Source organism: Ctenocephalides felis, unplaced genomic scaffold (assembly GCF_003426905.1).
Source record: "Ctenocephalides felis isolate EL2017-DRISC unplaced genomic scaffold, ASM342690v1 CF-g0.4_SCAFFOLD_03571, whole genome shotgun sequence".
Lineage (NCBI taxonomy): Eukaryota > Metazoa > Arthropoda > Insecta > Siphonaptera > Pulicidae > Ctenocephalides > Ctenocephalides felis.
The window spans coordinates 41999778-42024383 of NW_020539725.1; the positions used below are offsets into that span (position 1 = coordinate 41999778).

At 28.7% G+C, this 24606-nt stretch overlaps 1 protein-coding gene across 1 annotated transcript in view; it reads left to right on the top strand.

The window, feature by feature from the left end:
* Positions 1–14015, top strand: part of LOC113386069 (cilia- and flagella-associated protein 298) — a 168993-nt gene extending 154978 nt beyond the window's left edge. Inside the window, exon 7 of the mRNA XM_026623878.1 lies at positions 13905–14015. Within this exon, the coding sequence (XP_026479663.1) occupies positions 13905–14015 (111 nt within the window). The remainder of the gene's footprint in view (positions 1–13904) is intronic.
* Positions 14016–24606: the final 10591 nt, after the last annotated feature.

Here is a 24606-nt window from a genome sequence, read left to right on the forward strand (position 1 = left end):
ATTTAATTTTTTCACTGTTTCTCATTATTTCATACTTCTGTCTAGAAACTATTTTTTAATGAATTTTAATATTTTTGCTTTAAATTCTTATTTATAGTATATTTTTATGATGTATATGTTTGCATACCTATAGTATGCAATTAATATAACTTGAATTAATCGATATTTGATTGCGTTCTATAACTTTTGACAGTAATAATGTACATTTTTTAAAAATATTGTTTCATGAATAAATAAATCAGTTAACAAATGTGTCCAAGCATCGTACAAAACACATTTCTTGTATTGATTTGTTCAACACCAGATCCAACTAATTTTAAATTTTATCAATCGCTTCTGCCACTGAACATAAAACAGATAATTGCTGAAATAAAATTCAGTCAAACATAATTAATTTCATAAATTATACTATTAATGTTCACTAAAAATAAACTTCAATAATCTCACAAATATATTTTGTTTACTACACTCTCCACCACTAACTTTCCATCAATTTACAATTGGCAATATAAAAAATTAATTTTCATTTAGCAGATGATGATATATAATATTCCAGCAACTCCATAATGGACTACTACATATATATATATATATATATATATATATATATATACAAGCAACGTATGGCTGCCCATGTGAAAAACAATGATTTTCTAAATAATCTATTTGAAATTTATCGCGCAAACACTAAACGATTGGCCGGCCTTGCGACTTGTTATTACGAACGCAAGGCGAACTGGAAATTGCATTCGTTTGAAGTCAAACGGAAGACCAGTCGGAATCATTGGTATGTCACCAAATCGCCAGCAATTTTTGAATGAACGGTGAAATTCAGTGCGTGTACACTATTATTCTTTGCGGCAAGAATTGCTCGTTGACTTAACCAAGCATAATTCTGATAATTCTCACTAATGTCATTAATCGAATTTTTAATTACGGTGCATGAAGTTCCAGCAATTTGCATTAGGGCACGATGCCATGCACCACTAATCTTCTCAGCTATAAACCTTGCGAAGCCCGAGACCTTTCAAACAAATGCAGAATTGTCGAAATCGGTTCGAGCGTTCTGGAGTTATTTCGTCAGGAAGGAAAACCCGACTTATTTTTATATATATAGAAGATATAGATATATATATATATATATATATAATGCTAGTTTTTGCTATCAATAAATGTGCTTCAATGACAAATTCTATCTAGATGCAAAATCACGTCTGCATTTAAGAGAACACGATTTCTTCAAACATGTATTAGCAATTTGACCAAACACGTCGTGAATTTTCAAAACCAGAATTTCTCTATTTACAAATTTGCCACACGAATATTTTCTGGAAAGCTTCCGGATATGCGGCGGCCTCAGTTTCCGATTTCCCAGCGTCCGGTTTTCCGAACAACAGGTAGGCGTCGGTGTCCGAGCCTATTGTTGCAAAAGGCCAAATACATTCCATCTAGGATAGTTAGATCATTAGGTACTATAGTTATAATGGACTATTTAATCATGCCTTTAACAATATATGAAAATTATTTCAAGGGAATCTTTTTTGATGCAATTAATAGATATTAATTTTAAAATAACAAATAAACTTATTAGTTTATCTTTGATACTTAGCATGTACTGCAAACTAATATTTTTTGTTCGACTGCCACTCATTTGTTTGATAGCTACTCATTGTTCTCTGCTCAGTTAATTTCATGTGACAAACCGGCATTGTGTTCACTGTGAAATTGTTCAAAAAAGTAAAAAAATAATGTTATTCGTTTCCTAACAATTCAATTGGAAACCATCAAATCAATCACGTGTATTGTGCAAATTTTTATTCAATTTCAACAGCAGACAATTTTTTCTTTATCTTTTAATCACCAAACAAAATGTTACATAAAATGAAACTATCTGGTGGTGAAACGGAGTTCGCCCGGTTTGCTAGTCTCCTATATAGACTAAGTAAATTGTTTGGTATTTCAAAATAGAATAAGTAAACTATTTACTATTTATTGATCAAAGCTTGCTTATAAATAAATAACTAAATAAATAAATTGAATGTATCTGAATAATATGCAAGGTTTCCGACTAGAACTTAAGTAGGGATCCAAAACATCGTCGTGCAAAGTGCTTTTCAGTTGTGGTTAGAACTTAATGGTATGCGGAACGATTTTCATGGAAATAGTGCAAAGATCAAAGGGGCAACATTTCAAAGCCATAGTTGTACATGGCATATTTGACATTAATTCTAAATACTTCATACCCCAAATTTAAACTGTTTCTTGAAATCGAATTTTTTATCACTTTCAGTAGCATTATAGTAATCAACTGAAATAAATTTAATTGATTTTGAAATAACTCAAAAATTTCATATGGAACTAGTTAGATAGGGTGAAACTAGATAAAATTGACTACATTTTCTTGAGCACGGTTATATACATTCCGATATAAAAGTTTTGAATAAAACGACTTTGAATTGATATTTCATTCTTTAGCAATACATAGAAAATTCAAAACATTTTTTTGGTTTATGTCAAATAATTCTAAAATTTCCTATGGAATCACCCCTTTTGAGTTAGATAGGGTGAAACTAGATAAAATTTACTACGTTTAATGTAGTAACTAATAATGCTACTAATATAACAAGTGTATACTGAATGCATAATATTTTGTAATGCGAATACGAAGTCTATAATATTTTAATTTAATGTATTTAAAGGCAATAAAACAATTAGGAGAACTAAACTTGTCCTAGCATTGTGCGGGCTATAGCTTACCCGAACAATATTTGGCAAACATCCAACAGTTAAATTGATAAGACTGGTTACCAAATATTCTACCATTTTTTTTTATTTAATATTAGTTCTAAATATTTTTTTCACAGGGTGCCTCAGCATTAACATGAAGCAGAAACAAGGTGATAGTATTGTTTGAAAAAAAATTATCTCACGTTATTTGGAAATGATGAGCTTAGCTCATCATTTTAGAAATAACGTGAATTTTAGAAATGCAACCTAGGGCTTTGGTAAAATTATGACAATCTTTTGGTTATTGTGGTTTACTATTGATAATTTCATTCATTTGAACTTTAAAACCGTAACAGTGAATAATGGATAGAATCACAGTAAAAAATACTCCGTGTGCCCCACGTTTTCAAAAATTGAGACTTTTTGTTACACTCTGAATTTAAAATTTTTGATATCGGTCCACTTTGAGAGGCTCTCCTTTTAAAAAAAAATTCTAAACTATTTTGGCAAGTTCCATCAAAACTTGGCACATATAATCAGCATTTTAAAATAGTAAAATACTTCAGAATGATATTTCCAATAAATTCGAGTAAAAAATAACCTGGAAATGACATGATTTATCCGAGTAAACTTAACTGTAAATAAATGTGATATTAGATGTTTCTGCACCGACTTTGTCATAATTTTTCAACCAATTTTGGTTGTAATTCGTAATGTTATGGATCCAATGAACATTATAGGAAATTAACTACGTTATCATAATTTCGTTTGATATGCTCTTTAGTAGCTATCGCTGAAAATCACTTTTGAATATTACATCATGTCAATGTCAAACCTAATTGAATTTGTCGAACAGTTTGTATTTACATTTACTATGCTGTGTTATAAATTATGTTCATTATATATATATATATATATATATATATATATATATATATTATAATATTTTGACAATGGAAGTGAAAACAAACGCTTCAATATTGAGAGCTAAATTAGATCTACATTACTGAATTTTATTTTATTAAAAATATTAATTATTTTTTCTATTAAAAATCAATAATTTCTTTTCCTCCCTCCTTTTTATTATTGATATTCGGACACGCATAAATATATTAAGCAACATATTTTTGAAATAAAACTGCAACTTCAATAATATTATTAAATAATACACAAAACTTAATTTAATTCAACCTAATTATAAATTGTCTCGATGGGCTTTCTGTAGGGCGTTTTCATACTTCTATCACTTTATTACATTACATTATATAGTTCTTAGTTTAATTTACAGTAAAAACAAGTAAAATTTTTATTGTCAAGTAAATTTTTATAACGTTTATTTTATTGTTCAAAATTCATTATTGTTATTAGAAGTTTGTTTATCATAATCAAAATTTAACACACATTCAAACTTTTTTTACAAAAATTAAAATAATTTTTATTATATTATATTTTCAAACTGGTTTCAAACAAATAATCAATATTTTCTTGATGCCCCATTCGCATGCAAAATTTCTTCCTAGTATTTAAATTTAATTTATGTAATCATATCGAAAGTTTGCGAATTTATACTATAATTTACATAAGTTTTCTATAAAATGTTGAAGTATAAAAAATATAAACTTTGGTAGCTAAATTGGGTTATTTTGAACTTTTCATTCTAATGATTGCATAGCGAGTGCACGCGCCAATATCAACATCGAAAATCTGAAACTCCGACATGCAATGTACGTAGTTTGCTTTTTAAAAGCTCGAATGGAGACGATAGAAAAAGTTATTTTATGGTTTAATTATTTAAAATAGATGCAGAGCGTGAAGTTTTTATCGCATTCGAGGCCGATGGCTTTACTTTTTTGCTTAACAGTCTTAACTTTATCGACAGTTAACTTCCAACAGAGTGTAAAATATATATGCAAAGCACTATTTAATATCAAATATTTAGCAAATGTTGACCAGCATTGAGGGGCCAATTCTCCCGTACAATAGATTATAAAACACCGTTGTCATGGTAATGCTACGTTATCCTTCTTTCTTGGTACTAAAAACTGTGAAATGCTATGTATTTGCTGTGCAGTTATAAGTATTATTAGATATAAATCTAAACTAGTGGGGCGCATGGCATCGTGCCTTAAGGCAAATTGCTAGAACTTCCCGTACCAAAAATAATTTTTTTTAAAAAAGATTAACATTTTTGAAAAAAAATTACTCTGAAAAATTAGATTTTTGAGAAACTATAAATTTTTGACAAAAATTTACTTTTTTTTGAAAAAAACTTTTTGAAGAAAAGTGTATTTTGAATTATTTTGGAAGTTCTGAACTTTTTTTCAAAGCAATCGTACTGCTTTAACTGCATAGAGACGAAATATCGTATGCGCCGCGCCGCCGTGAAAACGAATAAGCATTGGTACGGAACCCATAGGAATGTAAACAAAATTTATACTTATTGTTAAAATCTCTATAAAATATCTGATAATTTGATGTGCATATGTCTAATGATCATTTTTGACCGCCAGATGGCATTTTTTTACATTTTTTACTAGATCTCCCAAACCGCTAGACCTACCTTTATGAAAATATGATCAGTTCTTCATATTGTAATACAAGTAAAATGTTTTTTGAATTGAAATCGGACACTCAGTTCTCTTAAAAAACTGAGTACCGTTTTTGGCACTTTTTGCCCCATATCTTCGGAACGGCTAGACCAGCCTTCGTCAAAAACTAATCAGCACGTCTCCTTATCAATACGAATCAAATGTTTTTCGAATCATTCAAATCGCTTCATCCGTGTTCCCGAAATCGTCGACGAAAATTTGTATCCGAACACACACGCACACACACACACATACATCCATTTTTTCTAAGGTTTGCCAAAATATTCAGAAACCTCTGGAACGTAAAAATATATAAAAATATTCATTTTCGATTTTTTGCGATTACTATAACTTACCCTACGGGAAGTTAATAAACTAGTGGTATGTGACATCGTGCCTTAGGACAAATTGCTGGAACTTTCCGTACTATAATGAAATATTCGAGGAATATTAAATGTTTTCAAATAGATTATTATAATTACTGCAACTTATATATGTTTACAGAACAGTAAATAAACAAAACTTAATCAATCAAATTTTAAAATGAAGGACAACAATTGCAAAGTTAAAATTATTTGTTAACTAAATAAGTAGATTTACAACTTTAACTAGAAAAAATTAAAGTTCGAATTAATTTCGATATTCAAATTTGGATTTTGTGAAAAAAATACTTTTTCCGCAGAGCAATTGTTCCGTCAATACAAGCAGAAAGTTTTTTGAATTATTCAAATCGGATGCTTAGTTCTTTCAACAACTGCATTGTTTGGCATATTTAGCTTGGTATCACTAAAATGGCTTTGCCAAAAACTAATCTCCACTTCGCCCCCTCATTACAAATTGAATGTTTTTTGGATCATTCAAGTCAGATCCTTTGTTCTCAAAAACTCGATTTTTATTTTTTGCACTCTTTGCTCAATACCTCCGAAAAGGCTTTGCCAAAAACTAATCAGCATATCTCCCTATCAATAGGAATCGAATGTTTTTTGAATCATTTAAATCGGTTGATCCGTGCGCCCGAAAACGTGTACAAAACATTATTTCCATACATACATACACATAAACACACATCCATTATTCTGAGGTATGTTCAGAAACCTTAGAAACGTGAAGAAATGTAAAAATCTTCAATTTCGGGAAGTTAATTAGAAAACGTGCGAATGCCAATCAAAAATGTTATCATAACTGCATCTTTGTGATATGCATTTATAACCTATGCCTGAACTTTTGTTAGCTTTTAGGTGCAAAATGCCTGAACGCATAGCAAATACAAAGTATTTTCACAGTTTTTAGTACCAAGAATGAAGCATAACATAGGGTTGCCATAACAACGCTATGTTATAGTCTATTTTACCAGAGAATTGGTCCCTGAATCTTTATTATTACCAACCCTCTACCTAAGCAAAAGCAATTTGAATAGAGAAATGATTTGATTAAACATCGTCTCCCCGAACACAACAGTCTTTGGTCGTCTTGAGAGTTGAGTATTGAGTGTGTGGCGGAATTACCTTTGAGGGCATTTCAGCGCGAATGAAATGCGAGTCCCGAGTCGGATTATGTCGTCTTGAATCGAATTAATCAGCCGTACGGAGAAGTCTGACACGAAAACACTTAAAATGGTCCAAATTCGGTTAATACCCATTATGCTACCTTTTGGGAATGCATTAACGAATTGAGATACCAGAGTTTTTATGGCTAATATTTATATAATGTTCTCTTTTTGTGTTAGACTTGCTATAAATGAAACTTCTACTCTAGAAAGGGAAACGCTACTATAGCATGTGTGGTTCTAGTTAATTATGTTAAGGACTATTTCATTTTACTGCATAACTATGAAATTTTTCATAAAATCTTTAATGTTGCTATTTCAACATGACATTAACATAATTTATATCTAATATTTTTATTGAATAGTGCAAAAAGAGTATTGTGTATTTTTATCTTATATATAAAATTCTTCTATAATAATGTATGTAAAGACACTCCTCCTCAACGATTATTCGGATATTGATAAATCTCTATGAAGTTTACTAAGGAAAAATTCAAGGATATAAATGATTATAAAAATATAGTACTCTTGTAGAAATAAATAAAAAATAACATAAAACGACATAACATTGTTTAAAATTGAAAATAGTTTGACAATTGAGAACTGCCACCTGCCAGAAATTTCAATTCACTTATGAGCCTAGACAATATTCGAATATAATATAATCATGTATATGAATAAAAAAAATGCAATGTCCACATTGCCAAAGAGCAGCTGAAATGTGCCAGATATTAAAATAATATTAATTAAGATTCAGTATACATACATACATACAGTTGCCAGATAAAATTATATAATTTAATTTGATAGATTATTTTATTTAACTAATGCAGTCGTATTTTGCCTTACTTTACTCAACCACAATACATATAAAAGTTACTTATGGAAAAAATTATTTAGAAGTTTTATTGTGTCAAAAATCCATTTGTTTGGCATTGCATACGGAATATTTACTCCAGTCAATAGAACGTTTTGACTCTGATTTTTTTTACTGTGCTCCAATTTGCATGAAATTTTGGAATTAGGTTCGTCTTACTCTCAAAGTGAAAATAATTTAGACTTTGCCGCCACTCCCCGAGGGGGATGACATCCCTTTTCAGTGGTGTAGTTTTTTTTCGAAATAACGTCGGATATCAATAGAAGTATCGGTATAGGTATGAGTAATTAACAAAATTGGAACTTTTAAATTGTAGACATGGGTACATGACGTCTGTTGGCTCAGCTAGTATATATATATATATATATATATATATATAACTATTCTGCTTACATACGAGATTTAACTAATTTATAATATGCATGGTATAAAATGAGCGCTGCACACAAATATGTATTTTTTATTCAGTAGCTACGATTATGGAATTAAAATCTTAATCTTTTGAACGCAGTGAAAATAGACGCTTTTATATTATTTCTCATACAAATTTATATATATATATATATATATATATATATATATATATTTCCAAAGATTTTATGTAAAAATATATCGTTATTAATAAAGCTCATATGTATTTTAATATATTTCAAATGCAATCAAGGGCGAGGGAAACTTCTTCACTAATTGTAAGAAATGTGAACAGTTGTGAAGGTTGTGAACTATTTGCTATGATATAATCAAGTTTTCAAGGTCTATATATTGATATAAAAATATTATGGTTGACACTTCTTACCTATTTGTCTTATCATCTGCTTGTCAATATATAATGGAGTAGGTGTATTAAAAAATCAAAAAAATATTTCTGAGCTGAAAAGATATAAACTATGATGGAACAACTATATAATTGATATATACGTTGATCAATCATATAATTTCATAGAATTTACTATATTTTTCATTATTAGTACTATTGCCTGGTCTTTGTAGTATATTCAATACCTACGATCAACCTTCCAGAATGTGATACATCGTCAGTATTGACAATTCTTTATGCTATTTTGAAACAGTATTTTTATTTCTTGTTTCTGAAATAACCATCAATGCTTCTCATATTTAATAAGAACTTGTTAAACATTTCGATATGGATTCAAGTGAACTTTTCATAAAAGACCTTTGTTTAGAAAACACGTAATGTTCACTTATGCATGAAGTTTGATAGAGAAACTATAATTGGGTGCCTGATATATATTCACTATGAAAGCAATACAAGAAATAAACGTTTTATAGGGGTCAAAAAGAAATAGTCCGAGAAAAGAACATATGTGATAATAATGCATTGCATTCTTGTAGTTGAGGAAAATACAAACCAATGTAATGCATCTAATCAATATTTGCAAAATAATCTATTCAAAGATAACTGTATATGACTACTAAATAAATATAGAAACTAGTGTTATACCAAAATGTTCAGAAACCGCTAAAACGTAAAGATATATAAAAATTTGCATTTTCGATTTTTTTGCGATTACTATAACTTACCCTACGGGAAATTAATTAATTATATGTAAATAATAATTTATTTCAATTAACAAGCATAAAAGCAAAACTTGTCAAAGGCCACAGACTGGACTTTCTAAATTTGTGTTTAGCAAATAAATGGACCATGACTCTTGTTTGTACAGTGCTCTGCAATCAGACAGCTAGAGCAGTTTTATACGGAATGTAGTACTATAATTTCTCTTTAGTGGGGTAGCCGATGAGCCATCTGAAGGACATTAGGAATATAAATAATTTAGTAGAACTGGATTTAAAAATCATTAAGGATACAAGTCCAATTTTAGTAATTATGCAGGATAGGTTATTAACATTGCAAGAATACCTAAAGTGAAAATTTGTTTTTCTTTTCTTTCTGTTTCAAATTCTGATTACACTGGCATTTTTAACAAAAGTGGATGTATAAAAACGGGAATTAAAATAAAGAATTTCAATAGTCGTAGAAAATTATCTAAAAATATCAATAAACGAGTCCACTTTAACTATTACCTTAAAATTCAATTGGCTTCTATATAATTTGATAAATTTTGAAAATGGTTTTTGCACTGTTTATAGTTAGAAAAATAATTACAATACCATTTTACATGATTGGAATTAAACATTTAGATATTAAAATAACCTATACTGTTGCAATGACAATATTTTCTGTTAAAATTTCTAGTTTTCATAAAATTTTTACCAACTTCCCCACTATGATAGCAAATGCAGTAAATAGGACAATCGGTCCAGTTCTGCAGTGCAAGCATGTGATTTGCGACTATAACTTGGAAATGCTTGCATATAGTGAAATTCTTAAGATACTATTTTCCTTCTAGACATTAAGTCCGCATTATTAACTTCGTAATAGAATAAAATATTAAATACATGACATAATGTTTTTATTTCGCTTAAGGAGTTTTTTGCCAGAAAATCCGATTTGCTAATTCTAGGTCTTATTACTAGCGTTTCAACGAGCAGTCGCTCTATCGAAGTATTAGATTAGTGAGAATTGCTTGTATCTATATATATCAGGGTGGTCCTTAACAATGACATTTTCGAATTTCTTTGCTCCCAATTGCGCCAATGCTTCCAAAAGAATAAAAAATCAATATCTAATAGTATTAGCTCTTAATATAATCATTTAGGTAGAGCGCACACCAATTGAAAGTTTCTTATATTTGTTATTAACATACGTCATTAAGTAAATTCTTGCGCCATCTGTCTAGTATTCGACTCAAGTATTATGACACATAAGAATATTTATAAACCACTTAACCTCTATATGTATATATATATATATATACATATATATATATATATACATATATATAATATGTATATATATACATATATATACATATATATATATATATATATATATACATATACACATATACAAATATTCGTTTTAATTAATAATTTGCATTTTGAGCTCCTATTAATTAAAACTTGCAAAATAAGTAGATTCACATCTCGTTTGTACCTATACCTGCGTTTAATTAATTTCAGAGTGTTTATTCGCGACGTAATCAGTATAACTCATCCTTCACTTTAATCAATTTGTTTTGGTATTTATTTTTATATTACTCACAACGTTATGGAAGCTATGTTTCATGATTAAATTAAAAACATTAATTTTGAAAAATATAATAGACAAATTAGTTATTTGATATAGGGTAGGGCGGGGCTGAAGATCTGCTTGTAAAAAGATCGACCCTTTATATCTCAAAAACAAGTAAAGTTATGATTTTTTTAACAACAATACGTGAACGAAGACAGAAAAAGATGTGTAATCAGCCATCATCGCCTCAAATCAAGCAACGTTTTTATTAGGAGATAAATGGCTTAATTTGAAAATCAATAGCAAAATAATTTTCTTTCGATGTTAGTTTTTTGGTTGTGAGCACTGTTGTTTAGTTCACGAGACCTCACTATAATTTTGAAGTATCTATACATTACTAATTTTAGTTGTTTTATCAGTGAATAGTTAATTTTAAGATGAATAGCAGATGAATCAGCAGATATTACATTTATATAACATTTATAAAATCACAAAACCTTTAACATGTGGGTGAAGTCAAAGGGATCAACTAAACCTTTATCCTGGCAATGGCGTAAAAGATCAAAAATAGTGAATCAGAAAGTTAATTAAGTTTACAAGAGCAATTTCACGAGTGAAAAGTTAAATAAATAGTTAAAACTATTCTGACGATTATTTTCGACCAGATCAAAGTTATACAAATCGTGTACAAATCGTTCGTATACAAATTGTTCTATGTAAAAAATGTATCCATGAAGTATATATTTTCATTGGTTAAATAATGTTGCTATTATTTAGCAAAATCTATTCAAAATTAACAATGTGACGTTGGACCTGTTTCGTCCCTGGCTGTTCCATTTTACCCCTCCTATGGGGTAAAAATGGCCATGAGACAAATTTTGCAAAAACAGCAAAAAGAATTATTTGCGAATTATACTGACTTTAGTCAGATAGTTATTCATTTGATATATATTCTGATTCTCTCTGATTCAATAGTACGTCTCAGCTAAGGCCAGTATTTGCCCTATATCAGCCCAAACCTTTCAAGTTCCTCGGTGATTTAGAACTCCCGGCATAGAGTAAAAACACTCATATATAACAGAAACTATATCCATGGCCTTACAAAATTCCTATACAAACCAAACTATCATCCTTGTTTTTAGGAGGACTTTTCGGTAATTAGCGGATAACAAAAGACCCAATTTCTCGTTGGATATTTGCACTGTTTTGTGATGAGCGGTCAGTTGTTTACTAACAAAAGGTTCAAGGAACAGAATAATAGAAACTGTTCTGCAACTTTTGTTAGAATTCGTATATAGGCTTGTGATTTAATATAGTTGAAACTAAATACAATGAAAAAATATAAATATTACTAAATTATTATAATTAATTATCTCCGATTTCTTCCTTTCAATATATCAAATATCAATCGATCTGATTGTATTAATTTTATCAAATTGGGCTAAATTACATTTGATATATTTATACTTATTTAATAAAAATTTAATTATTTATTAAAACGCTATTATCTCATTAAATACAAAATAATATTCAAACCCGCAATTATCAAATAAAACTACTATAAAGCATATAATAACACAATGGGTTAAAATGAAATAATGCTTTCATATATTGATATATGAAATAAATTATTGCCATAGGCATAATTAAATTTTATATTGATATATCATGGTTTAAATCGGCAATAAACATTTAAAGTATTGTATTGCATGTAATACAAAGTTGGAAATTTTATATTGCACTTTATTTTTAACGCATTTATGATTATAAATCATTCAATTATAAATAAATTAAAATTTATTAAAATAGGTGTTAAAGGTATGTTACAGAAACTTTCAGTTGTGTATAAATAATCGACATAATAAATACGAATTAAGATTTAACAGCTTTAAACGGTGAAAGTATAAAACTTTTACATGGCCCGTTATTCCAAACATTAATGAATTTTTAAATCAAACCAATTTTTGTAGTCATATATTATTTTAGGATATTCATTAAGACCATGAACAACTCATTATAAAAGGTTTCATCAAAATTGTAAAAACTATGTTTTATCAATTAATCAAGAAGAAAAGGCCCGACCGATCTTTACCAAAAACACATCAGCACAATACTTAAATGGTATTTTTTTACAGGTTTTGAATTTATAAAACCTTTATTTTCATACAATAAAATTGGAACTTTTCTACTAATAATAAAAAACGGCTTGGATCTTATCTAGCTACATATAATGGCTTCGAAATATAGCTGTTTTTGAGACAACATCAGTAAAAAGTCAAAATTTTGCCTCACATACATATTTTTCTTCATACTTTGGTCCCGAACAATTTAGAATGAGTAGAAACGCCAAAAAACATAATATAAACAAATTGTTTTTTCTAGAAAAAAACATAAACTTTTTCTTAATTGTGTAATATTCATTTATGAGAAACTATCAGGTCATCAAAATATATATATATATAGGTTGTCAAATATCTCCCTTCCGCTTTTTTGCTCTTGGTTTATAATACAAAAAGGCGGAAGGGAGATATTTGACAACCCAATATATACGTATAAATAAGAATTGATCCAAGGATAAAGTACTGGGCGTAGCACACTACCCTGTGGTACTCCGCATTCTATATTTCTAATGCTCGAAGTCACATCTTTAATTTTGATTCTAAATTTTCAATTAAGCAAATATGAGTTTAAGATATTGAAGTGATATTGATCGATAGATGTACAATAAAAATAACTAATTAAGTAATAATTTTCTTTCGATATGAGAATTAATTGTAAAATAGAAAGTATATTAATAATATTAATGAACAAACGTCCCGGCCGATCTTCACTAAAAACTAATCAAAACTCGACTACTTAAAATTGGTTTAGTTAGTTTGTTATATATATATATATATAAAGAAAGTGCTTGGGTCTTATTGAGTTACATTGTATGACTTTTGTATTTTCAAAATCGATGGTGCAGCAGTTTTTGACAAAAAGTCAACAAAAGCTCAGATTTTCACAATTTTATCATGTTATATCTTATGATCGGTGCAATATTTTTTATTATCCATTATCCTTTTTCAGAAACTTGAGCAAAACGATGACGACGAGTATCTCAACGCCTCCTGGGCCGATAGCAGCTCTCTGAAGAGGCAGTTCCATGGACTCAAGAATATTTCCTGGCGCCCTAAGTAGACAGGCGCGGACTTGAGCTCAAGTTCGCAAAGTCTTGGGACGAAGACTTCGCTTCGGCGCGGCTTTTGCAATCAACAAACTCGCTAGCACTTTGTCATGTTAGACATGTTAAATTCACCATGAAAAATTATAAAACGTTCAGATAGAGATAAGTTTTGCTTATGGAATTACAGAAAATTAGACGGTTACGTAGGTACATCGGTTTTTGTAAGGAGTTGGTAATATACATTTTTATTGATGATCGAACAAGTATTACAAGTACAAAGGAAAATGATTGTTGCTATATAAATATAATTTGCAACAATATATTGATATGATAGCCATCAACAGATAAATATTATTTCCAATTCAAATGTTAAGGTTACTAAGTAAGTATCAATACTGTTGAACACTTGTGGATAATTTACTGCATTCGATAGGTATTTTATTTTTAAAACAATAATATGGTAGAGCGGGGCACAAAGATCCAATTTGATTTTTAGTAATTATACTGTCTAAATCTAATAAACTACATTATAACAGATAACATTTATCAAATAAATCGTACGCATCAACTACCGAACCATGTTCAGTCAAATTTACAAGCAGTTTCTAATTATAGAAATGTGTTTTTTTTACAATTTTCATAAAATTTTCCATCTGTTCCTTTCCACCATATAAGCGGGGTAGAACGGATCCAATGTTTTATTTGTAATTTTAAATTAATTTTACAAAATAATAGCTACAATATTCAATCAATTCAAAATAAAACCTTATAGGCACATTTTTACAAAGATACCACTGTATATAACCTAGATCTGGTATTTTTGCATGATAGGGCAGAGCAGGAATTCAAAGGACGTGAGTAAAAAAGTTCAATAAAATCATCTCAAACAATTAGAATATAACATTTTTAACAGCCACCACCTCTTTAAATCGGGCAAAGTTGATATTACCACTGTATACAACCTAGATCTGGTATTTTTGTCTAATAGGCCAGAGCAGGGTTTCAAAGTCCGTGGGTAAAAAGGTTCAATAAAACCATCTCAAACTATTCAAAATATGACATTTTTAACAGCCACCACCTCTTTAAATTGGGCAGTTTGATATTACCACTGTATACAACCTAGATCTGGTATTTTTGTCTGATAGGGCAGAGCAGGGTTTCAAAGTCCGTGGGTAAAAAGGTTCAATAAAATCATCTCAAATATAGAATATGACATTTTAACAGCCACAAGTTTTGTAAATCGGGCAATATCTATATCTTGATATATAGTGGGTCACAATGTTAATTTTTTAACGAAAGTATTTTGTTTCATTATTATTAGTGTTGCTGTTGAGCGCTGTTGTTTAGTTTAAGGTAGTATATAATTTCCAAGTACACGTTATTTAATTTATATTTTTATGCATATTGTTATTTTTAGGTTAGATTCATGAGTATTTTTATATAACCTCTGAAGTAGCTTACATGTAGTTGGGGTAGAAAGGACCAACTGGTCTATGAAAACTATTTTACCATGTTATTATCTTGTTTGTGGTAATTGTTTTTCAAGAATGAGTTTGCTTATGATTAATTAAACAGGAATATCAATCAATATAATTGGGGTAAAAAGGACCACCTAGTCTGTGAAAAATATTTTTGCATGTTATTATCAAGAATGGGTTTGCTTATGATTAATCAAACAGAAATATTTATCAATAAAGAAATAAGAGTTGATAGAAACCTCTGTTTATCATAAATATTAAATTTATATATTTAGCTTCTAATTCTGAATTTTGTTGTTCAGTCTAATAATTATAGTGTTAAAATCATGTAGCTGTTTTACCGTAAAACCTCTGTAAAATTAAAATAAAATGGTGGGCTTGTTTTGTCCCTTGGCTGTTTCTTTTTGACCCGCCTTTGATTTAAAAAATGGCTAAAACATATAACACATTCTTGAAAAATGGCTAAAAACACATATCTACGATGAGAACGATTTTACTGACCACAGTTTGAAAGTTGTTTATTTGATATGTGTTATTTTGTTTTGATGTAGTTGACTTTGTTTTTACAGTATAATTGCTAAAAGTCAAATCGGACTATTGTGTCCTACCCTATGTAAGGTGTTGTATATAAGTTAAAGTTTCTAGATTTTCTATTTTAAGTTAAATCGTGTGCAGTAAATTAAAATAATATACTGTAGATCTATATGAAATACTTTGTATTAGCCTTATTGATCATTCGAAAAGTTTCTTAAAACTGGTGTGTCAACTAACAATGAACCATGATACTCATTATGTATAAAAATGTATATACCAGTAATGCACTCGTTCTAACAACCCGTTGGATGGCAATTTCCCATCTTCTCCATTTCCTCATATCTTGAATAATGAAAACCGACTAAACTAGTAACACTAGGATGCGCTGCGACCAAATTGCATTTCTGTATTATTCATTATGCAAAAATTCATTATTTGAACCGGATCCATGACACACAGCACACCGTATATAAGACACTGCCACAGCCACACAAAAAGCAGTCAATATTGTGAAAATAAAAACAGCTAATGTCGCTGAACTAAATAGAACAGAAGAGCTAAATCGTTTCAGAATAGAATTCATTAAAATTAAGACGAACGTATTTATGGTATTATTGAAAAGGCTCGAAAAGGTTAATTTCTATGCAGACGCATGGATTATTCTTGATGTATGTGAATATATATTTAAATATTTATTTTTCTGTTTATTATTTTCTAGAGCATTTCACTCACAAGCTGTTCAAATAATAAATCTTGTGTAAATACAAATTATGTGCAAAAATTGGGAGTTAAATTCTCCAGCAAATAGGAGTTTTTTTATTTTTTACACATTTTTTGTTTGGTATAAAACTAACAAGTAACAAGTACCATTTTGTAATCCCGATTAAGTATTATATTCAAGTACTTTGAATAATTTCCACTACGTTTTTTTAGGTCTTTTAGGGTCCAAAGTCGAAAATTTTAAATTCATTGTTTAACAAATAGTCTTGACCACAGAAACTTGTAGGCATTTGTATCATTTTTGACTGTAGTTTTAGAAATATTATTTACAGTTACGGCTCTAAAGTTTAAACGAATAAAACTATTGAAAAAAAAAACACAATAACCGATAATCATAATTTTACCAAAGTACGTAAGTTTTAGGTTGTACTGAGAAGCTCATAATTTTTATTTTACAAAGAACTTTTTTTTCAATAATTGCTGTCAACTCATTTCGGCTTTTGCTGTGTTGAATTCTGGGATTCCATGTATAAAGGTTTTTATGTTCCATATGTTTTTATATTTATATTTATTTCATATTAATATTATATTAAGCATTTAGGGAGAAGTTCCGTAACGCCGGGCGGCACCAAGCACCGGACACTCTATTTAACACGTATTATTTAAGCGAGTATAAATCTTTTCATTTTAAAATGCAAGTGAAAGGGGCATGGGAGGCACATAGGTACAGGATCACGCGCCAAGCCGTGATCCAATCAATGGAAAAATATCAATGGAAGTAATTCTAGCATATTTATGCATTTACATTTGAGTGGTATGCAAAGATAAAAGTTCTACTCGATTGCTATCCGTAAAATGGTAGAATATTATTAGATCTTTTAACCAATTTTAGTAGGTGCCACCAAATGAACGAAAATGTCTGTCCCTTAGCGCCGGACACTAAGTCGTCTCTTAGTGCCGGACAGTAAACATATTGATATTTCTTGTAAGAATTAACGTAATTTTTTTCCAATTATTTAATTCTGCTCTGTATAAGAGCTAACGGTCACTACATACCCCCATTTTTCATATTTACTAGTCAAAGAATGAAAAGCTTAAGGTAAATCCACCAGCTGAGAGCATCGGTGTAGCCCAGCCAAAAGGGTGGATGAATAGAACCTTTTTTTGCAATATCTAAGAATATTCGTCAAAGACAAGTGTAGAGATAGCTACATATGTGTAGCATAATGTCCGGTACTAGGTGCCACTGTTTAAAATCATATGTTTTGATTCCAAAGTTGATAGTATTAATTATTTTTAGCAAAGATTGCGGTTTTGTTAATTTAGTTTGATTTCTAACTTTATCTCATTTTTTTTCTATTATTTTTCAGGACAGTTAAGATCAATACTATCATCTTGTTTCGTCAAGGTGTTCGGGTAAAATAAAAACAATATAAAATTATAATATAATTGACTATCTCGAAGGATAACCTTACGTATGTAGGGGCTTATTTAAAAACATAAATTGATTAGAAAGGAATTAACGTCTATATCTTCTGTTAATTTTTCTCTCTTATTTGAGTTTTGGGTATCAGAAAGCTCCACCGCCATACTGAATGCTACATTTTTCCATTTCCATTTTCAATTTTGTGATTATATTATAGTTAACTGATGAAAATATATTGTTCAAATATTTCTAATGTTAAATGTCTATAATATGGTGTATATAAATTAATCTATTCGAGCCTAAAACGAGCTAAACCATTCGCTAGTTAGCAACAAATGATGTATATTAGCACACGCACATCGCACTCAAAATTCTCATTAACTCTATCACGACGCGTCGGTGTAACCTAAAAGCTTTATAACTCCGATAGGCACATATTGGAAATTAGTATCATAAAATTAATATATAACTTAATTAATAAAGTTTAATATTATAACTTAATTTAATAAAGAACAACCGACAATATTTTATAAATGTACGATACAACTAGTATTTTTCAATTTACCGAACGAAACAACAATTTATGATGCCCACTTAATTAACAGTATATTACAATAAAATAGTGTCGGCAAGCTTAAAGCTGAGCTTAGAGTTAAGATCGATTATTATTATTATAAAAGATTTTCTTACTGACAAGAAAATTCGTTCAATGATTTTATTCAATAGAAACAACAATGGTTTCAGCAGTAATACTATCAATTTATTGATTAAAATATAGATTTGTGAAGTTATAAATAAATGTGCTCACAACAGTCTGCAATATTTTAAAATCTAGTTGTTTATATTCTAAACTACGTAAGACGTATTTTATTTATTAATTTAAGATAATGCATTTCATTTCATTCTTAATAAAAAAACATGAATAATAGAATGATCATAGATCGTAAATCATACAAATCATAAATAATATAAAAAGTGAATGTTTTACAAAAAAATCATACTACTACAACATTGTTTCTATGGGATTTACATCTTCAAGAGTTGTCAACTCAGAAACATTTAAGTAAATCTAATTGGTTAGTTATTATTTTACATGACTTCATTATCATTACTTAGATTTTTTTATGCCTTTGGTGTGAGAGCATCTCTATTTATTTACTGCTCTTTTCTCTACATATCTTGAATTAGTGATTTAATAAAAAGCCTTGATTCTAAAAAACTTAGGGCAATTGTATCATTATTTTCGACTGTGGTTCAAACTTTAAATTCATGATTATATAAATAGTCTGGATTCTAGAGAACTTGGGGAAATTGTCATTTATTTTTGACTGTGTTCCAAGAAATGGTATTTAGATTCAAAGTTTAAATTAACAAAAATAATTATTAAAATTAACCGCAATAACAGAAATATTGTATAGTTTGACCACAGCTGTGCTCAAAAGCTCATAATTTTCGAACTGTATAGGATTCTTTTCCTTTTTTTCATGATAGTTACAATTAGTACTGGTATCTGTTTCGGCTTGACGTACAGTTTTGAAATACTCTGTAAATAAATTTGGAAAAAATATATCAAATAATAAGCATGCTGTTTCTATTTATTAGTTTTCTATTATCATTTTCTTGCTGTTTTTCAAATGAATATTGTCTATTATTTATATTTCTAATTAAAAACTATTGTGTTACTGTAAACAATGATTTATTCATATTTTAGTATCTTATTAAAAATGTTTATTCTTCATCGGTTGACAAACAATAAGATGATGGTATGCATTCACAATAATTTAAAAATCATGTATATAATCATATAGAAAAAATATGAATTATTTACGAAATGACATCATTGTGTATTAAGTGAAAAAAATCACTTTTGCGAATATACGTGTAAATATCGACTCACCACGCATGACCGACCTTTTTCTTTACATTTCACTTGGAAAGATTACATAAAAGAATTTCTTCAAATGCGATGTCATGTGTATAGATATGATTGAACTATTAATGGAAAAGTATTTTCGGACCATCAAGCTTTATAAAAAGATTTTTTTACATCAACGTTATTGAATTTATTTCATGAAGCTTATAGAATTTTGTAGTAGGTAATATTGAATCTTGACATCGGGGGCAATAAATATCAAAAAAGTAAGAATCTTATGTATTGTTATGCAAATATTGAACTAAATTTTATTTACTCAGCACGAAGAATTTATGCAACAGGGAAGAATATAAATAATTCTCTGAGACATTAGTAAAATGCATTTTCTCCAAAATTAGATTCAAATTCCGCAGTAGATCAGATCAGGAACTTCAAATATTTGATTTTTGTAATTTTGTGAATTAAGTAGTGCTTTGATAAACCCTTGGACGACATGTGTGTACGAGTGTCGCCCATAGACGACAACCAGTATTGAACATTGGTTCAATATTTATCACTTTGCTTTAAAAAATTGTAACTTCTACCTTGTTATTTGATATTTAGAAGTGTATATATTTTTAATGATAATCTCTTGGAAAAGCTTGAAATTTGTTGTGAAACTAATTGGGCACGTTGCATGCTCATATAGCAGTGTCATATCTGAGAAAAACACCCTGGTAGCAAAATGGATAAATTATTAGTCTAATGTCTCTTCTAAAATAATAAAAGTAGATTATTTCTAATATGGTCATGTTTTTTTAATCTTTGTCTGTAATATAAATGAAAAAGTTATATTTATTGCCTCTGAGCTTGATTAGTCACATTAGTTATAAAAAAACGATACAAAAATAAATCGGAAAATATTAGATATAGTAAATATAAAACGAGTAGATTCTATCATATATCTATTTCTTGCAATACAATTCATTAGTCTGTAATTAATACGAATTGCAAAATAAAATTATATTCTATAAACGATGAAGAGTGATTTTATAATAAAAATATCTAGATGTTTAAACTAAATTTATATCTAATTGAGTAAACGAATGATATAGAGAGAATCGAATCTAATATTATTGTTAATGTAAATAATGAAACTTATAGCTTTCTTGCTAGCACGTATTATTCTAAATGAATAATTATGATAATTATTGAAATTTAACTAAATAATTAATATTAGGCTTTCGCAACGGTCTGTGAAGTAAGGTATTCTGTTATGCAGAATGTCGCCCTCCATTTTTTAAATAAAATCTGGATGTCTCAAAGAATTATATTTATGGTGAAGTAGAACTTTAAGAATCTAATATTATCTACATTGAGATCATTGCATTTTTATGTGCCATTTATTTGTAAACTCTTCATACAGGTCATGACGTCAAAAAAAGGTTTTCAGGAACAGATTTAAACCAGAAAGTAAATGAGCTCTAATCGTTAGAGCAAAACTTAGCTTACAGAGTTAATTTTAATGTCCTGATAGTTTTATGTTAGGTTAACATTTTTGATTAAAAATACATCACATTTAAATACATTTTAAATAAAACGATACCTCTGAATAATTGTAAGCTCGTAAGCTCACAGTAATATAAAGCTTCATCTTCAGCAAAACCAAAAAATGTGACTACAAGGAATTAATGTGCAAGATTCATAGAACCTCAATCTCAAAAAAAATATTGACAATTTATTTATTTGAATTGAGCGCCTGAATTGAGCGACCAATATATAAGAAGTAAGGATCGTAACAGTGTTGCCATGACAACAGAATGTTATGGTATATTTTATGGGATATTTTCCATAAATTTTAAATCTATTTTAATTCTGTATGAAGAGTAAAAAACAATGTTTTCAATATTTGGCACAAAAAATTCATAAATCATAAGCATTTGAACATTTTTTGCATTAAAATAAATCACTATATCATAGCTTCACTATCGGTGCTCATACATATTTCAAAAACATTTATATTTTAAATCAAATGTATAAAACCATAATTTTAATCATATTTCACAATGTCTGCAAATTTGTATGTTGATAATCGCAAATTTTATCAAGATACATTTCGATAAACTATATGTTACAATTTATTGCTCAAGTTTATTCTATAATAGATGATAGTTTATGAAATTGAATCTGTACAGAAATTAATTAGTTTTAAGTTTTAATTTTATGATAGTTTACACTAAAGATGATTTATGATAATTTACTCTAAAAAATGGAAAACGCATCATTAAGCAATTATCAAACTTTATACATTGATTTGAATCTGATAATGTGAAGAATGTTATTTTTAATTAATTAATTAATTTATTAGGCGAAATTTTGGTTCCAATAAATATAATTTGATTACGATTACAAAAATGTAATTGGTATATTGATTGACAAAATGTAAGGTAAGAGTTTTTCTGATAAGTCAATAAATACATGATGATCGATCTAAATACATATGATCATAAATAATCATATATTTAATTTATGTTATTACACCGCTGTTCTATATCTAATTAATATAGTTATATTAATTAACTATTATACTTATATTAACAGTAAAATATAGTTACCTATTTAGATTCTATAGATAAATTGTCTGTGATCTACAATAAAATGCAAAAAAATACATACACTTTTTGTGCCCACAATCAAATACAAATTAGTTGCTTCATATTGATGTTGAAATTTTTACTCATTTCATAAATTCAAATAATTAGCATATAGTGGCTTATAGTAGTGACTATAAAATACCTATATCATGTCTTTGCCTTCGCATATTATAAGATTATTTTTGCGTAACACAAATAATAATACAAAAAATTCAAATTGACATAAATATCACGTAAAAATCATGATAGTTTTAATGTTGAAAAACTTTATTGCAAAATATATCTAAATTAACTATATACCAAAATGACACAATTATTGAAAGTATAAGCCTTTTAGTCTAAGATTGTAGAGTGTAGATTGATTTACATAGTATGATATGTTATTAAAAATATAATTAAAAAAAGAGAAAATATATTAATATAATTTTCATACTTTTCGAATATTAGTTTCAAAATAAGTTATTTGTTATATTGCATTCTAGCGCATTCTTAGCAAGTTTGAAAAATTATTAGAAATTACATTTAGTATGCAAAATTGTCCAAGGAATATTCCTTCCAAATACAAATTTAACTTTGCCATTTTTTAAAATAATGCAAACAGAATATCCAGTGGCGTAGCTTTGCTGTTGATTCGAAGTAAGCTACGCCCCTGAATTGGTGGCATTTAATTATTCTATTCGATAAAACGTTTTATACATTTTGGCGTATGTTACGTATAATTATAATAATCTGATAAAATGTACAGTTTTTTGTATTGTATTTTCATTTTTAAGTCTTGCTTTTTCATTGCTAACATGCAAATTAAAATATATTGTTGTACAAGCTTACGATGATGTTTTATTATAACCATTTTGATTTATGTTTTTAGGAAAATATATACTATATATAAGAAAATATCAGATTTGGAAATGAAGGATTCAATATCTGTAACTATTGCCATAAATTGGAAAAAATACAGAAATAAGAAGTTGGAGGGTTGGAGCTTATATATACCATTTGCTGCAAAGGTAAGGTGACCATGGTCGTCCCGGCTGGGCCGGAACTATCCCGGTTGGCCCGGAACTGTTCTGGATTTCCTCCTTGTGTCCGGGATTTTCTAGCAATTTTTGCTCCGGATTTAGATTTTGGTCCCGGTTTGTCGCGGATTTTTTTAATATTTACAGATAAATTTATAAAAATTATGAAAATAAACATGTAATTTTTTTGATGAAATTAATTTTGTACAAAGCTCAAAAGCGAAGAAAATAGATTGAAAAAAACATATAATATCATAGATTAAGATGTATTACATATAATCGAATAGTAAAGTTTATACTGAAAGTTTGCAATTCTGATTTAAAAAAAAATCATATAAAAAAACTATTGCACCACCCCTACTACTCGTCCAGGATTAGCATAACTAAAAAATTACCACCTCGATTCGACTTAAAAAAAAGATGGTCACCTTAGCAAAGGATACTTAGCGATTCTTTATACTGCACTTCCCGAAGGAGAAGGTTAGTACCAGAAAATCAGATTTACATTTTTTATTTCTTGATATTTCAAGTAATGCTAAGTCGTTTGACACCAACATTGGTAAAAAAATATGCCATTGGATGAACTTGATTACAGAAATTGCGTTGATTACTTTTACGGCGCGATCTGCCGAACCGTTTCTTTCACTTGCAACAAGTGCCAAAAAAATTGGTCCAGGTTTTCGCCAAAAACAACCTGCAAATTTTCATGGTGCTGTCCAGTTTCTCATAATCATCAGCCGGGCTGATGAGACAAAATTCCACTTACGCCTATTTACTTTGTTCTCAAATCTGTTCTCATACGTCTGATTATTGTTAAAATCACGTTTTTTAAATATAATAATAAAGTTCTGATTTCGGTTGTTTGTACAAATTAAATTAGAGATAAGAAACAAACGGAATGAATCAAACGATGAATCATAGTAGG